Source organism: Hylobates moloch, unplaced genomic scaffold, assembly GCF_009828535.3.
Source record: "Hylobates moloch isolate HMO894 unplaced genomic scaffold, HMol_V3 SCAFFOLD_3, whole genome shotgun sequence".
Taxonomy (NCBI): Eukaryota; Metazoa; Chordata; class Mammalia; order Primates; family Hylobatidae; genus Hylobates; species Hylobates moloch.
Genome location: NW_026652278.1, coordinates 18,672,233 through 18,690,393, shown reverse-complemented (window position 1 = coordinate 18,690,393; position 18,161 = coordinate 18,672,233). Strand labels below are relative to the sequence as shown.

Genomic DNA, 18,161 nt, shown 5'->3' with positions numbered 1-18,161 from the left:
TAGATTTTATTCTAAAACACACTCTTTTCACTTAACAGTGTATCATGGCCATCCCTCCAGACCAGTGCATATGGGTCTCACTCACTCTTTCTAATAACTGTGTAATAGTCCACACGTATGCACCACAATCTGGTCACTCATTCCCCCAGTGGATGAGCAGTTAGGTTGCTTCCAATTTTGTGGAAATTCTGAAAACAACGTTAGCAAAACTGGTCTAAGATTTCGACAGCACACATGAGTTATTTCCCTGCCAGTGCAATGGAATCTATCCACACACACCTGGGCCTTCTTCCTCATGACTCAAGCTTCTGAAAAGCCAGCAGTTTCATCAAGTGATTGCTTATTTGTAAAGTGCTTGTTTTCTGCATGTGTCTTACATGGTGTATGTATTTACTATTTATTGAATTGGACCAAAAGCTAACCAGATAGGAAATTGTCTGGAAGGGTTTATGGGATGCACTGTTTTCCATTAATTCTGAGGATTTGATAGGAAGGGAGAAAATAGGAGATTTTCATTGTTAACTTTGTATAATTCCAGCCTGTTTGAATTTAAATATACTGTATTAATTTATAATTTAATAATTTATTATATAGGTATGTTAACATAGTTTTGTTGTATTAATACATTGATAGTGATTTTTTTTTTTTGAGACAGTTGACCAGGCTGGAGTGCAGTGACATGATCTTGGCTCGCTGCAACCTCCACATCCCAGGTTGAAGCAATTCTCCTGCCTCAGCCCCCAAGTAGCTGGGACTACAGGTGCACAACGCCATGCCACCTAAGTTTTGTACTTTTTTTTAGTAGATATGGGGTTTCACCATGCTGGCCAGGCGGGTCTTGAACCCCGACCTCAAGCTGCCTTGGCCTCCCAAAGTGCTGGGATTAGAGGCATGAACCACTGTACCCAACCTGATAGTGGATTTTCATATATTACTTTTATAACTTAAAAATAGCTTTTTTGAAAGCGTGCAGGATGATCCAGACCCTGCATTAGAGAAAATGAGCTCTAACTCAATGGCTTCCAAGTCTGCCTATACATAAGAATTAACTGGGGCTTATTAAAAATGCAGATGCCCAGGCCTAACCTGAATATTCTGATTTAGTAGCTCCGAAGCAGAGGCTTTGTATCAGTACCTTTGATAAATACTTCAGATGAGTCTTATGATCCTGTCATAATGGGACACCACTGTAATCTAATGGTCCTTAGAATCACTTTTCACATTTTTTGGGACTCTATCTTTAGTGTTTAGAAACCATTAGATCTGGAATGAGGCCTGGGAATCTATATTTTTAAAAGGTTGCCTAGACAATTCTCCCCAGGTGTGGAAACTCTATTCTAAGTGTTATAATTTCCTCTAGCTGGTAATTCAAAAATCAAAATATAATGGATCCATTTTGGTCTCTAGTGGAAAAATACAACCCAAGTTACAAGTCTTTGATGAGAGTATCCTAAAATACCACAAGATGGGAATGTCTTAGCTTGCTCTATCATAAAACTAAAGAATGCTTTTAATCGTTAGTTTGAATAGAGAACTGGATTTTAATACTTTTCTCTGAAAATTTTAAAAATAAAGTTGCTTTTCTTATGAGATTCAATTGATTTATTTGTTTGTTTGCTTGAGATAGAGTCTCAGTCTGTCACCCAAGCTGGAGTGCAAAGGCGCAATATCAGTGATTCTCGTGCCTCAGCCTCCCGAGTATCTGGGATTACAGGCATGCGCCACCATGCCCGGCTAATTTTTGTATTTTTAAGAGTGATGGGGTTTCACCATGTTGGCCAGGCTGGTCTTGAACTCCTGGCCTCAAGTGATCCATCCGCCTCAGCCTCCCAAAGTTCTAGGATTACAGGCGTGAGCCGCCGCACCCGGCCAATTGATTTCATTGTTTTCTTTTCCTTTTTTTAAACCAACCAGGGACATTTAATTAAAAAAATACAAGCAAGTTATCCAGGACCTGATCTGCTAAGCAGAGTTATCCCCAAGAGGATGAAGCCCTGCTGGCTGGCTCTGACATTCGATTCTGACTGAAAACACAGTAACTCCTCTGGCCCTTGCTGGGAAATGTCCTGCCCAGCCATGGGCAGCTAGTGCAGCTGACCTCCCACAAGGCCCCCAAACACATGATCCCACCAAAGGCTTCAACAGGGGAACCTCACAAGCAGGCAGAGAGCACACCTGAGACACAAGGACAAGTAAGTCAAGCAAATGGGACTGAGGTAGGCAGCCCCAGCCCCTGTCTCCCTTCTGTGCCCCCTTAAGGGGGGCTGTTTTCAACTTTTTTCTTTTCTGTTTTTTTTTTTGAGATGGAGTCTTGCTCTGTCTGGCATAATCTCAGCTCACTGCAACCTCCGCCCCCTGGGTTCAAGCTATTCTCCTGCCTCAGTCTCTTGAGTAGCTGGGACTACAGGCATGCGCCACCATGCCCGGCTAATTTTTGTATTTTTAGTAGAGATGTGGTTTCACCATATTGGCCAGGCTGGTCTCAAACTCCTAACCTCCTGTTCCACCCGTCTCGGCCTCCCAAAGTGATAGGATTAAAGGTGTGAGCCACTGCGCCTGGCCATTTTCAACTATTAAAAAAAAAAAAAAGGCCGGGCGCGGTGGCTCACGCCTGTAATCCCAGCACTTTGGAAGGCCGAGGCGGGTGGATCACGAGGTCAGGAGATCAAGACCATCCTGGCTAACGCGGTGAAACCCCGTCTCTACTAAAAAAAAATACAAAAATTAGCCGGGCGTGGTGGCGGGTGCCTGCAGTCCCAGCTACCAGGGAGGCTGAGGCAGGAGAATGGTGCAAACCCAGGAGGCAGAGCTTGCAGTGAGCCAAGATCGTGCCACTGCACTCCAGCCTGGGCGACAGAGCGAAACTCCCTCTCTAAAAAAAAAAAAAAAAATTCTATTCCTACCATAACCTACAAGCCTAGAAATTACAAATAAGTAGAGATCATTTTAAAAATCAAGAGCATTTATCTTTCCAAGGATCTAAAGGACTTCCTACTGATAAGTTAGGTACTTAAGTAGACACATTAAGTTTCTGGTCCTATAAGCTTATCTCCACTCTCAGGAGTACAGACAAGAGCAGATAACGGAATCGGAACACCACAGTGAAGCCCACAATTTTGAAATCTTTTATAAAAATTAATGACAAAAATATACACACTTCTAGACAAGCTCAACTCAGTAACTACTAAGCACTTTATTAATCTTTTAGAATTTTTTTTCAAATTCACATAAATAAAAGTGCTGCATAAAAAGAGACATAAAATCCTCAGTCTTTGGTAATATCTAGGAAGTTCTGGTTCTCAACACTGTAATAGGAAGAAAAAAACTAGGAATATCGAATTAACAACATCTAGTATCAGTGGCCTTGTTTTCCACACTTTGTCATTACCAAATGCCTACCAAGATGTTTCTAAATGTATTGGAAATTCCAAGTTACTTACCAAGGCTATTTCCTTTAAATGCCATGTCTAGGCCATTCTCTCTCTCTTCTTAGCAAATCAATGATTGTGATGTCTATTACAATATTTGAAAGACTAATAACAGAAGTAGTAAAATAAAGTGGATGTGATCAGAATCAGACAGACTTGGGTAGAAATCATGATCTGCCATTTACCAAGCTTAGCTCAGGCTAATTTTATAATCTCTCAAAACCTCGATTCCTTCATCTGTAAAATGGAGATGTAATAACAATAGCTACTTGATTGAGTCATTGTGAGGATTAAATAATGTAACACATGTAAAGTACCTGACACATAATAAACATACAATAACTGATATTTATTATTATAGATATTTTTCCCTCTACAAGATTAGTCAGACTTCTAACTGTTAAATGCAAGATTACCAACATGAAGTTTGAAGGGGAAATAAGACAACTGAATGAAATGTCTATAGCTGACTCCAAATCATCCTGCTTGAAACTGGGTTGAAGAAGAAATGTTTGAGAACTCAGCCCCATTCCAGGGCTTAGAGCCCCTTAGAATCTCTGGGGCCATCTTCATTTCACATCCTCAGATAAACCCCAGAGACCCTGCAATAGGAGGGGCCAGAGACTAAATGAAATTGGTGTGACGGCCTAACAAACTTGATGCTTCCTAGGGCATACCAAGATTCCACAGAGTTACTTGGCCCCTACAGTGTGCAAGGTTCTGCACTAACAGGTTTGGGTGCTGTAAAGCTGAATCAGAAGTGGACTCTGACCTCAGAGAGATTTACAACTTATAAGAGATATTCTCCATATGTTCCTTGTGGTACTTAGGACAGCGGTCAGCACCCAAAGCTTCAGCCTTAGAACATAGTTCAGAGATTGTTATGACTCCATCCATATACACACCAAGTCCCTTATGGTGTTATCTGTTCCATGCTCTTTTTTCGTTCTCTAATATACATGAATAATTAGGCATGAATAGGCAGGTAGTATCTCAGAGCCCTATGTCACCTCTGCACCCTGGTATCTACAATATAATTCTGTCATTCCACCAAGCCCTTTCCACCCCATTTCTAGAAACAGATCCAACCAACCATATCGCCAAAGCAATCATCAACAAAGATCAGATTGCTCGAAAAGGAATTAAAACATTCTGGATAGAGATTACTCTATTCATTATATGCCCCAGGATGAACTCTGAAAAGCAGCGCTTAATTATCCAACATATGTTATCAAATTCCTAAACTCCTTCCAAAAAGCAGGATTAAAGCTTCGGAGTTTAAAAAAAAAAAACTCTGCAACTCCTCTTACAGGTTGCCTTCAGGGTATCAAAAGGGGTAGCACTTACTGCTTTGCAAATACGCTTTCTAAAAATAATCAATATTTTCCTTAAATGCTTATGGCAAAGCAACCAATTCACTTCATTTTAATTGCTCGCAAGCTGCACAATGACTTGATCTCTTTAATATTTCACTCATACTAGCAGCCACTGAGCTATGACTAACCCACTCTCCCCAGCATCGTCGCTGGCTCCAGATGGCAAGAAATACATTCCCTTTATTCTTGCCTGAAAAGCAATTCTGATTTTTTTTTCTTCCACCCATTTCACCTGCAGTAATTGTTTTACTCCAGAAAGAAAATGGGTGGGGAGTGGAAGGGGAGATTCAAGCAGAGGGGAGCACATGTGGGGAATTTACTTTTTTTTTTTTTAATGGGGTGTAAGCACTGCAGCTTTAAATCGTGCTGCATCAAGCCCTGGATTTCTTCCACAGCCGAGCTGCAAAATGGTAACTAAAAAGGAGGAAAAAATACCTCTTCCTCCCTCCTGGCCAGCCCTTCCACAGCTCCCGGCAGGGCAGCCAGCGCGAGCCCATCCCCCACGCCTCCCAGCCCAGACGCGCGGCGGGCACAGGTGAGCCGGGCGCCGACTTTGGCCCTTGGGCTCGCCCACATCCGGGCATCAAGGTCAAGGGCGAGGGCTTCCTTCCCCTGCCCCCGGCCCCCGGCCCCCGGCAGCCCCGAGCCCGGGGATCCGCTGCCAAAGTTTCAGGCCGGGCTGGGGCCGGCGCGGCTGTCGCAGCCCCCCCGCCCTCCCGCACCTGTTCGGCCCGCCGGGGTCAGTGGACGGTGCCCACCTGGTCCCCACTCACCTCTGGCGGACATGGTGCAGGCAGCGGGAGCCGGAGCTGGAAGGCGTTGGACAGCCCCGCAGGGCGCGGGGAGGCAGGCAGCCCCGGAGCGCCCGCCCGGCCCCGGCTCCCTCCAGCTCCCGGTGCGGGGACGCCGGCCGCAGGACACCTGGCCGCCCCCTCCGCGCAGCAAGGCCGACGGGCGGGGACGCAGCGGCCGCAGGGACCCGCCGGGCGCGGCAACGCTGACACCAGCGGCCGCGCTGGGCGGGGCGCGCCTCCCCCGCCCCGAGCCGCCGGGGCCCACCCGGGTCCAGCAGCCGCTCTGCCGCGGCGCCGGGCGGGGCTCTGTCCTCGAGGAACGAGGGTCTGCGTCCTCCCCTCTCCCCGCCCGGCTTCTTAGTAAGAGGAAAAATAACGTGGGTGCTCCGAATGGCTCTCCAGCGCTCTGCTTTGGTCCCAGAGAGAGAAAGCAAGAAAGGGCCGTTCGTTCCTTCCCCTAAGTGATGCCCTTGACAGGAGAGCGAAGACCACGGTCGCCTGAGGGGGCTCAGCGCGCAGTCCACACGCGGGGACCGACCCACCAGCCCCTCCGAGTCGGCCGGGCTCTCGGAAAGCCTATGGGCGGGGTGGGATGGGGCGGGACTTTTCCTCCAGCGACCCTCGAGTCAGCGCTGGGCGTCAGGGTCCCCCCACCCAGCACCCGGTCTTGAGCCAACAGACACTCAAGGCAGGTCTGTGCATACACTTGATTTACTGCATCAACTCTGAGGGGTCGGGGCTGGGCCGGGCTGGTGACCACTCTGAAAAAATCCCCTTTTTCTATGTCAGGAAAAAAAGGAAAAAATACAAGAAAAACCTCTTAGTGCCCTGGAGGTTTATCAACTAGCGCTGGATGCTAACAAGCAACATAACAAAAAGCCACCAGATCCAGAAATTCTAACTAAAAAGGTGGGATTCCACTCTCACGCCCTGTCCTCTCTTCCTCTGTGCACTCTCAAAACAGATGTCCTACGGCCAGGTGTGGTGGCTCACTCGTGTAATCCCAGCACTTTGGGAGGCTGAGGCGGACGGATCACTTGAGGTCAGGAGTTCAAAACCAGCCTGGCCAACATGGTGAAACACTGTCTCTACTAAAAAAAAAAAAAAAAGTAGCAGGGCTTGGTGACTGGCGCTTGTAATCCCAGCTACTCGGGAGGTTGAGGTATGAGAATCGCTTGAGGTGAAGGATGCAGTGAGCCGAGATCACAGCACTGCACTCCAGCCTGGGTGACAGAGCAAGACTCCATCGAGAGAAGAAAGAAAGAAAAAGAAAGAGAGAAAGAGAAAGAAAGAAAGAGAGAGAGAGAGAGAGAAAGAAAGAAAGAAAAGAAAGAAAGAAAGAAAAGAAAGAAAGAAAAGAAAGAAAGAAAAGGAAGGAAGGAAGGAAAAGAAAGAGAGACAGATGTTCTAGTTGTTTTCTGTGTTGGCACTGCCCAAATCCATCCTGATGCGATGGGAATTGTATAATAGTTCTGACAATTCAGAAATATTAAAAAATAGGTGAACATAATTCTTTCAGAAAAAATAATTGATGGATAATTGAACATTGTTGAAAAAAACCCAACCAAATGATCATGTGGGAAAGGAAATACTAGAAAAAGGATTTGTAATGCGAATAGAAATTCTCAGATTCAAATGCCAACTACAAAAATCAACTCATTATTTATCCATCTCGACAACATCTCTTTCACTGTCTTTTAGGCAGAAAACTTGCCAGTGAATCACAATTCAGCTGCTTCAATCTCACAACAACTCTCCTCTCCCACTATCCTCATTCCGCTCTCAACCTTTCTCACCTAAAGCATGATCACAGGAATAGCCTGGTTGCCCTGCCTACTTCCAGCCTCCAGCCTCCACTGCCTCCCTACCACCCACCCTCCGGGTTTATTTTGCCCATTACCTTGAGAATAATTTTTCTATTTATAACATGACATAGTTCATGTTCTACTATGAGGTTATACTCCAAAACCTCTAGTGGGTCCTCACTGATCTCCAGATACAGACTCAACATTTCAAAGTGTCTTCATCCAAGCAATTAATTCATCCAGCAAAATTTTATTGAACACATACTATGTACCAGTCTCTAGGGTAGATACTAGGGTTACCATGGTGAACAAAACAGACATGATATATGCCCACAAAAAGCTTAGAGTCCACTGAAATTTTAAGGTCTTTCATAATCTGTGCTCTCCTACCTCGCCAGTGCCATCTCTAGCTACTCCCTACTCAAACATTTTACTGTAGACAGACTATTTTTCCCTCTGTTTCTCAACAAGATAATATGTTTCCTGCCTCCCTGCCTTTACTCATTCTCATTTTTCTTCCCCAATGCCCTCCTCCCCACCCAAATTAACTCATAACATCTTATGAAAGGTTCTCCTTCTACCTTAACCCACAGTGATCTCGTTCAATCAACTTCTGTGGCATGTACTTTCAGAATCACATGTTTTTACTTAATACACTGCTTTCTGCTGCTGTTTAATGGTTTTGTTGTAAGTCTTTCCTATCTCCCCAAATCTCCTTGAAATCAGGGACTTGGGCAGTCTTGTCGAATTGAATTTGTTCTGGAAGTATACAGAGCGTATGTTATATCAGATATCATACTAGTAAGACAGAGAGGTCCCAGAACTGTGTGCCTTCTTTTTAACATTTATTTATTTATTTGAGACAGAGTCTCGCTGTATCACCCAGGTTGGAGTGCAGTGACACCATCTTGGCTCACTGCAACCTCTACCTCCCGTGCTCAAGTGATTCCCATGCCTCAGCCTCCCAAGTAGCTGGGATCACAGGCACGTGCCACCACACCTGACTAATTTTTGTATTTTTAGTAGAGACGGGGTTTCACCATGTTGGCCAGGCTGGTCTCGAACTCCTGGCCTCAGGCAAACTGCCCACTTCGGTTTCCCACAGTGCTGGGATTACAGGCATGAGCCACCACGCCCAGCCTATTTTTATTATTTTAAGTAATATCTAGTCTTTTTCTCTAACTGCCCCAATAGTTCTGGTTCTTATAACCTCATAGAAGAATTACAGATACAGTGGCAAAGGCCTAAGAATGAACAGATCTTACTCTTGTCCTTAAGATGCTTGTAATAGACTACACAGATGATTATAAAATTCACTCCTAGTTATAAGTCTCAAATAAGGCACCTTTCACAATACTGTTAGGCACACAGCAAGTACTCAGTGTCTGCCTGACTGGCAGGTTGCAAAATGGTAAGTTTGTTATCAGAGGTCATCTTTAGCTAAAAAGAGGTTTCCCTATGTATTTAGCTTTAGTCTTCTTCAGGTTAAGTATATATGTTAAAATATATGTGATTTTCTTACATTTTGGAGTTGTGATACATGGAAATGACTTTTTAGGGTCACTCACATTATCTCAGAATCTCTTTCTATAATCTCAGAAATCTGAAACCAATTCTTCCAATCATACAGCAACCAAGTTTGTTAATGGCTTGAATCTCCTAATAAATGTCTCATATGAAATAACTGAGAATACTTTAGAAATCATTGTAAAAGCAAATTGTAAACTGCAAGGAATTTTAGGAGACATAGTAAATGCCACTTTTTAAAGTCAGGAAATAAAGTACAGTCTATTGGTTGAAACCAGAAAGAAAAACTTTTATAGACCAAAGGGATGAAACACATTCCAGTCTGTGTTTGAAAAAAAGAGGTTACTATTTGACTGTTGCCAAAAATACTCTTTTAATTTCTAATGGAAGGAAAGGTAATGTACATTATTTTTTCTTTATTGATTTTTTAAATAATTGAATATTGAGTCTTACTCCCACAGCTTTTCAGCTGCCAACTCATCATCACTTCTCATTCTGAACCTAAGCTTCTCATGAGGTAGCATGAGAATAATTCTGCTTTCTGCATAACTTCAAGCTTAAAGGCACACTGAACTTACTCAATGGTTTTTAATCAAATACCTTTATAATACCTACTATGTAATAGGCAATGAGGAAGTCCTAACTTATCAAACAAATTAGATAAACAGTATACAAGGTGGAGAAGCTAAGCCTGAGACTCTTCATTAAGCCAGGCCACTAAAGGGGGATAAAATGACCCCAGATAGTCGTATCCCTGGCTCCCAAGAGAAGCAAACTAAAATTCTTTTTAAATAACTCTTTTTTAGTAAAAGCATCCAACAGCGGCTCATACCTGTAATCCCAGCACTATGGGAGGCCAAGGTGGGAGAATCATTTGAGCCCAGGAGTTTGAGACCAGCCTGGACAACATGGCAAGACCCTAACTCTATAAAAAAAAAAATTTAAATTAGCCAGATGTGGTGGCTTGTGCCTGTAGTCTCAGCTATTTGGGAGTCTGAGGTGGGAGGATCGCTGGAGCCCAGGAGATTGAGGCTGCAGTGAGCTATGATTGCATCACTGCACTCCAGCCTGGGTGACAGAGTGAGACCCTGTCTCAAAAAAACACAAAAACCTTCGTCAGTGTAGACCCCAAGGATTCCACAAATAAAGATCAAGCAAAAATTAGGTCATAATAAAAGATGCCCAAATATACAGGAAATAAGCCATGCTGAGTGAGAGTCAGCAGAAACAACAAATAGATACTAAGTAGTTTGGGTAAATATAATTCCCAGATAATACATATAAAACAAGAGATAAAATATATATAAAATAACAAAAAAAAACAAAGGATACACATCACAAAACTAAGCCAACACCAGACTATCAAAAATGACCAAGTAAATTTCAAAAAGAACCAAATAGAAATAACAACTATCAACTATAGAAATTTTAAAACTCAATGGATAGATAAAACAGACAAACAGAACCAAAGAAAGAATTAGTGAACTGGAAAGTAGATATTAAAAAGCCACTAGAAATACAGCTCCAAAATATTAGGAGATGAATAAGCAAAATAGAGGTTAAGATATACTGACAATAGGATAAGAAGATCTAATTTGTAAATAATAGGAGTCCTAAGAAAGAATTTTAAAATGGAGAAAAGACTACATTTGAAGAAAAAACAACTAAGAATATTATAAAATACATATATCAATAAAGGAAATACAATATATACCAGGTAGGATGAATAAAAAGAATTCTAGACCTGGACACACTGTATTGAAACTGAACAACACTAAAAACAAAGATAAGATCCAAAAAGCAGTCAAAGAGAAAGGACATAGCCTAGGAACAAAACAGATTGATAACAGACTCAAGGGAAATGATAAAAGCCATGAGACAATAGAATTCTGATTAGCCTATAATTGTTCATTTAAAATTTCATGAATAGGCCAGACGCGGTGGCTCACATCTGTAATCTCAGCACTTTAGGAGGCCAAGGTGGGTGGATCACTTGAGGGCAGGTGTTCAAAACCAGCCCAGCCAACACGGTGTAACCCTGTCTCTACTAAAAATTTAAAAATTAGCTGGACATGGTGGTGCATGCCTGTAATCCCAGCTACTCGTGAGGCTGAGGCAGGAGAATAGCTTGAACTCAGAAGGCGGAGGATGCAGTGAGCTGAGATTGCGCCACTGCACTCTGGTGTGGGCTACAGAGAGAGATTCCGTCTCAAAAACAAACAAAAAAAACAAACAAAAAAATTGCATGAACAGCAAAAATATCTTTCAAAAATGAGGGCAAGATAGATATTTTAAGACAGATATTAAGTGTACCACTAATAAAATTTCTGTATCATTTATATATAAATATATGTAAATATATAAATTTATTTATATAGAGTAAAATGACCACCATTAAAAGGTATGAGATAGAAGCAAGAATGAGGAAAAAAGAAATTTGTTTACATAGAAATAAATCCAACTAAATATCAATACATTTGAAATGAAGAACTTGGATAACATGTGGTTCTTTGAAAAGAATTAACAAAATGAATGACCTTCAGTGAAACTAAGAAAAAAAAGAAAGAATAAATAAAGAGTATTAGAAAGACACACTTAACTACAGTTAGAAGAGAGATTTAAATGAGATTATAAACTGGAATTCTGCTTTTGGCCATGATGAAGTAAGAATTAGACTTGTCTTCCCAAATCAAACAACAAAACTGAAAAAAATACATGAAACAACTATTTTTAGGTATTGGATAACAGGCAGCCCAGGACAGTGGTTCTTGAGAAAACAGAAGCAAATAAAGTGAGTCCTGTGAATGCTGTGGCTTCTGACTACAGGAAACTCCCAGGCTACAGGTGGAGGAAGGAGAAACCCAAACAGAGCTCAGTGGTCTCACTGAGTTTAGGAGAAAACACTCATGGTCCCGACAGACCATGATGGATGGAAGTTGTGGGATAAGTGCCTAGAGGAAGCTATGTGGAGAAAGAGCTACAGGAATCTACAGAAGAGTGCTCTTGAGACCTTACTGATTCCTAAGCTGCACATATACGGGGTGAAGTTCCACAAGGATACGTAAAATGGACAAATATTTGAAAGCTGCCCATTTGTAGGGCTCCTACAATAAGAAAACAGTTGGGCTGAAAAACAAGAGACAGAGTTAAACAGAGTAATAAGTAATCTAGTCCAAAGCCAGGGCAGAATGTGAAACTTGGAAGGACCTCTAACCTAGACATGAGGGCTAGTGGCAGCATTTGGTAGAGCAGAGCAGAGATGTTAAATATTTTAGATGTAGGCTCCGTCATAAAGGAAATTAGTACAAGGGAACCAAGGCGGAGAAAAGAATGGATTCTAGTCCCTAGCAGGAGCCAGGGGAAAAAAAAGTACTAGGTGTCCAAAGGTGCCCATGCCAGGAACTAGTGTCCCGAAACAAAACAAAAAACACAGGTGTATTGTCCGTTCTCACACTGCTATAACAATACTACCTGAGGCCGGGTAATTTATAAAGGAAACAGGTTTAATTGACTCACAGTTTGGATGGCTGGGGAGGCCTCAGGAGACTTACAATCATGGTGGAAGGTGAAGAGGAAGCAAGGACCCTCTTCACATGGTGGCAGGATAGGGAAAAATGCAAGCAGGGGAAATGCCAGACACTTATAAAACCATCAGATCTCATGAGAACTCACTATCACAAGAACAGCATAGGGAAACCGCCCCCATGATCCAATCACCTCCCTCCCTCAAAATGTGGGGATTACAGGTCCCTCCCTCCACATGTGGGGATTACAATTCGAGATGAGATTTGGGTGGGGACACAGAATCAAACTATATCAATAGGGTATTTGAGCAGTTTGAGAATTAGATATGTGGGAGTTCAATGGAATATTTGAGGGACCAGGAGAGGCAACTGGTTTATCCTAATCATCAAGGATTATTCCTCTGTTGCTGGATGGTGTCTCTTTAGTTCCGAGAGAAGTGAGGCATATTTTTTAAAATGACTGGATTATCATTCTGAATACCATAGATAGACCAGAAAGAGCACATTAGCCACAGTAAGTTCTCAGTGTTCTGCAGATGAATCTATGGGATTATTGAAGACACACGTTTTGCAAGCCTTCTCAGTCACTGCTTAGATACGTTAAATCATAGTGAATGGAACCTACAACTTAGTGATGGCACTGATTCTTATATTATTGAACTGCTTCATTTAAATTCTTAAGTGACATACAGGATATATCATTTGTGACTGAACTCCAAATCTAACATTTGTAAGGCATGAAACATTTCTCTAACCACTAGGACATCAACACTATTTTACCAAAAAAATCAGAAAAGAAGCATCTAATACAAATTATGTTCCTAATACATAGGCAGAGAGCTGTTGCTAATAGTCAATGGCATGCCAAACTCCTGATGGGATTACATTAACATTTTGATTTGATTGCAGATTAAAGCCAGTGAATAAAACTAAAGGTCACTTTAAAGGAGTATAAAGCTACAGTGTACATAACGTGGCATAGGTGATCTTGACACCACAGAACTGTGAAGCCTGAAATCCTACAATATAGAGGGGTATGAGGAAGACATCTCAGGATTCCGAAGAGTGTTGCAGAGGACCCACAAATAGTCCTGAGCATGAGATGGTGGACAACAAACCCATTTTTGGTGTGGGTAAAATCATTAGCAACACCTTTTTCTTTCTTTTTTTCAGCAGTTTGAAGTGTCATTCCATTTATTTTTCATAATTTCTGTTAAAAAGACTGTAGTTGGTCTTACTGTTGTACCTTTGATGGTAAAGTATATTTTTTCCTTTGTATAAAACGTAGTTTTGGGCCGGGCGCGGTGGCTCATGCCTGTAATCCCAGCACTTTGGGAGGCTGAGGCAGGCAGATCACAAGGTCAGGGGTTTGAAACAAGCCTGACCAACTTGGTGAAACCTCATCTCTACTAAAAATACAAAAATTAGCCAGGTATGGTGGCACGTGCCTGTAGCCACGGCTACTTGGGAGGCTGAGGCAGGAGAATCGCTTGAATCCAGGAGGCAGAGGTTGCAGTGAGCCTAGACTGTGCCACTGCACTCCAGCCTGGGCAATAGAGCAAGACTTAGTCTCAAAAAATAAAATAAAATGTATTTTTATAATAGAGTCACGTTCTCCCTCTTTCATCCAGGCTGGAATGCAGTGGTGTGATCATAGCTCACTGCAACTTCACTCTCCTGAGCTCCCGCCTCAGCCTCCCAAGTAGCTTGGACTACAAGAATGCCAGCTATGGGATGCCCAACTAATTTTTTTTTTTTCCTGTAGAGGCAGGGTCCAACTATGTTGCCCAGACTGATTTTGAACTTCTGACCTCAAATGATCCTGCCACCTTGGCCTCCCAAAGTGCTGGGATCACAGGTGTGAGCCATCACACCCAGTCTAAAATGTTTTTTAATTTTTGGTTTTCATCAGTTTGACTATGATATACCCATGTATAATTTTCTTTTATTTTACTTAAGTTGCACTTGTCTTTTAAATCTTTTAAATATTTTTTCTGCCCCATTCTCTATCCCCACCGTCTCCAATTATAAATATGTTAGACTGCTTGTCTGTGCCCCACATGCCTCTTTTGCCCCATTTTTTTCTTCCATGATTTTTCTGTTTCAATTTGGATCATTTTTATTGACCTGTCCTCAAATGGATTAACTCTTTCTTTGCTGTGTTCTGCCTGTAAAACTCACCCAAAGTGTTCGTAATTTCAGATAGTGTCCTTTTCATTTCTAGAATGTGCTTTTGATTCTTTCTAGTAGATCCTACCTCTGTTGAATTTCTCTATCTTTTCATGTTTTTCCATTTTTTTCTATTTTGTTTAACTTATTAATCATAATTATTCTTAGAGTCCTTGTCAGTTAAGTATATCAACCATCTGTGGCTTTGCTCATATTGTCTGCTTTTTCTCTTGGTTATTGACCAATTTTCCTGCCCCTTCACAAATTTTGTAATTTTAATTGCATGCCAAACATTGTATATAAAAGAATTCAGAGGTTTCAGGTAATGTCATCCTCCATGAAATTGGCAGATCACTTCAATTCAGATAGGGATCCTTTTTGTCCCTGTTCCTCAAGTGTGGCCCTCCTGGCTTTTGGTTAAAAGCCTGCTGGATCTCAGGCTCTTCGGCTCTTCAGAGTCAGTTCTGCTCTTCAGAGGTTTTGAGTTGAGCTTTTTGCCCTCTGATCCCAGTCAGCTTCAATATTTAAGAAATGCCTTGAGGGTAACTGGCCATGTATTTATGGCAGGATGCCTCCTCCTAGTGGGACTTTGTCTCTTAAGTACCATGAAATTGGGATATTTCACTCTGCCTCTCTGGCCAAGTCTCCCAGCCTCCTGAATCACCCAAGCATCAGCATATGCTCCTGTGTGTTCAGTTCTACACTAGTTTATAATCTGTCAAGCCAGGCCCACGCAAGCACCAAGAGTCCCTCCTCCTAGTCAAGCATGATTCCTAGTCTTCACTCAGAACTGACAAATATCCCCAGGGAGGAAAATGGCCAGAGACAGTCAGCTCCCTTAGGAAGTACTCCCCTCTCTCTGCAATGTTAGTTCATATGGTGTTTATTTTTTCCACAGCTCTCTCACTAAGGTCTCTCACTAAATCTTTTGCACCATGACTTTGGTAACTTATCCTTCTTTTTCTTAGGTGTTGCAGCAAGAGCACTGGCCTGCCATGACTTGCTACATTCTACCTGGAAGTACAAGTCAGAAGTCAGTCTGTCATATTTTTTCAAAAGGTGACTTGTCAAAATGAGACTTCTTTCATAAAATCAGTCTGGCTGGGCATGGTGGCTCACGCCTGTAATCCTAGCACTTTGGGAGGCTGAAGTAGGCAGATGGCTTGAGCCCAGGAGTTTGAGACCAGCCTGGGCAACATGGCAAAATCCCATCTCTACAAAAAATACAAAAATTAGCCAGGAGTAGTGTCACACACCTGTGGTCCCAGCTACTCAGGAGACTGAGATGGGAGGATCACCTGAGCCCAGGAGGTTAAGGCTGCAGTGAGCCAGGATTGGGCCACTGCACTATAGCATGAGTGACAGAGTGAAACGCTGTCTCAAAAAACAACAATAAAAAATCTCTCAATCTGTCCAAACAGGCAGATTGTCTTCAGTAATCTTTCCATCGCGATCTTGCTTTGTTTCTGCTACTACTCTGATGCTACATAATAAGGTCACCAATCGTTGTCACTGTCTTTCCAAACCTGTTGTTCCTTACTTCCTCTGACCATTCTTCCTTGTCCCCCTCCCATTCATCATCCAGACACACATACACACACACACACACACACACACACAGACATTTTAACAATACCAAACTCCTTGTAGTTCCCCTAAATAAATCATGTTGTTTCCCTTACCTGAAATGCCCAATCCCTTTTTTATTTTCATTGCTAACTCCTCTCATCTTTCCAGAGTGTTCACGTCTACCAGCAGCGTTCTTGTCCCTTCCTTTCCTTTCTACTCTAGCTCCACTCACAGTTCTGTGTAATCCCATCTTGTGGACTACCCTGTGTTAAAAAGATTTGTTTACTGATTTGATTCTTCCTTCCACTACTCTCCCTCCCCCATAACACAAAATGGACCCCTTAAAAGCAGAAATGTTGCCTCACTGGTCTCTAGCACCCAGTGGAGTATTTGGCATGAATGTCGGTCGAACTACTCTCTCCAGTGTGCATTTTGTTCCAGGAAGACTAGGTAATAGCAGGACCATTAGAAGCCTCATCTTCAGGGCTGTTTGACATTGATTTTTAAAAAACACATTTCCTGAGGTCTCACTAGTGCCAGAATATGAAAAAAATAATCATTCTTCTCTGACTAAAGTGGAATCACCAGTGATTTATTCTCTTCTTAATCAGTAATACTAGCTAACATTTATATAGCCCTCACTAGGTCCCAAGCACTTTGAACATATCATCTTATTTCACGTCTATAACCACCTTCAGCGGTAGGCACTGTTGTTACCCTCCAATTTACAAAGGAAGAAACTGAAGTGCAGGGAGGTTAAGTAAGTGGCAAACTAGAATCTGGATACAGGTTGTCTGGTTCCAGGGACCAGGCAGTTAGCCACTATGCTATGTGGCATGACTTCTTGCTTTCCTTGCCCTTTTTCTTAAATGTTTAATTACATAAGTGGCATATCAATACATTTTAATTGTCAAAAATTCAGAAACAAAGCAAAAACTCACTACTATTTGATGGGTATCTTTCAAGGTCTTTTTCTTTATGTACATATATACATTATGTGTGTATACATATACACAAAGAAATATGAAATATGTATTTTTATGTAACTGGATTATGCTTTATTTTTCTACGGATTTGTTTTCATTTAACAATTTGTCTTAAAGGTCTTTTCATATCGATGCATATAGATCTATTTTATTCTTTGAATGTTGCATAGTATGGATATATTCCATAGTATGGGTGTAATATAGTTTAGGTAACCATTTTTCTTTTGCGAGTCATTTGTGTTGTTTCTGATTTCACTGTTACAAACCAGGCTGCACTGAGTATCCTTGAATATGTCTCTTCACATTCTTTCAACTATATGTCTAGGAAAGATCCTTAGAAATAAAATTGTTGGGATGAAGTTCGTGTTGATTTTTTTTTTTTAAATGGTGACTCACATCCTGCCTTCTAGTGAGGCTGTGGCTTTTATCGTTTCATCATTCACATATTAAAAGGGTTGTGTACACTTTGTTGAATTTATGGCAGAGTAAAAAATGATAATAAAATAAATAAAAGGGCTGTGGCTGGAGGTTTTCCAGGAAATCAACTCTCTGTATAAGCACTGCTCACACCCTAACATGCCAAGGAAAGCAAAGGCCTTCTCTCTTCTCCACTTCATCTTTAGGAAAAAGGAATTTTGACCTGAGTTGCAGAATAAGCAGGGTCCCTGAGACCATACAGTGGGATTCCTGAAAAAGAAGGTTGGCAGGCAAGAGGAAAGTGAAACTTTCTGCGGGAAAAAATCAAGTGTCTCTGTCAAAAGACAAAATTACAACCCATTTAGTTAAAGATCTTAATAGGCTTTTATCGGTGACTCTAGAATCAGGCAACAGCTCAATCTGTAAATGAGCCGAACAGAGAAGGTTGGCTTTATAGACAGAAAGGGCTGAGGAAGCAGCCATAGAGAACAAAAAGTGGACTGGTCATTTTGAAGTTGCTTTCCTCCTAAAGGTTAAAGCAGAGGGGACTTCCTTATCGTGCCGGG

The 18,161-nt window shown here is 41.9% G+C and overlaps 1 protein-coding gene and 1 long non-coding RNA gene across 2 annotated transcripts in view; one reads left to right on the top strand and one right to left on the bottom strand.

Annotated features, from left to right (window-relative positions):
- ABLIM1 (actin binding LIM protein 1) overlaps positions 1-6,025 on the bottom strand; it is a 339,056-nt gene extending 333,031 nt beyond the window's left edge. Inside the window, exon 1 of the mRNA XM_058435986.1 lies at positions 5,578-6,025. Within this exon, the coding sequence (XP_058291969.1) occupies positions 5,578-5,590 (13 nt within the window). The 5' untranslated portion in view covers positions 5,591-6,025. The remainder of the gene's footprint in view (positions 1-5,577) is intronic.
- Positions 1,186-17,538, top strand: LOC116483284 (uncharacterized). The gene is made up of 3 exons (XR_004252235.2): positions 1,186-2,216; positions 13,364-13,583; positions 15,592-17,538. It is a non-coding gene; the product is annotated as an uncharacterized LOC116483284 (long non-coding RNA).
- The last annotated feature ends 623 nt before the right edge of the window (positions 17,539-18,161 follow it).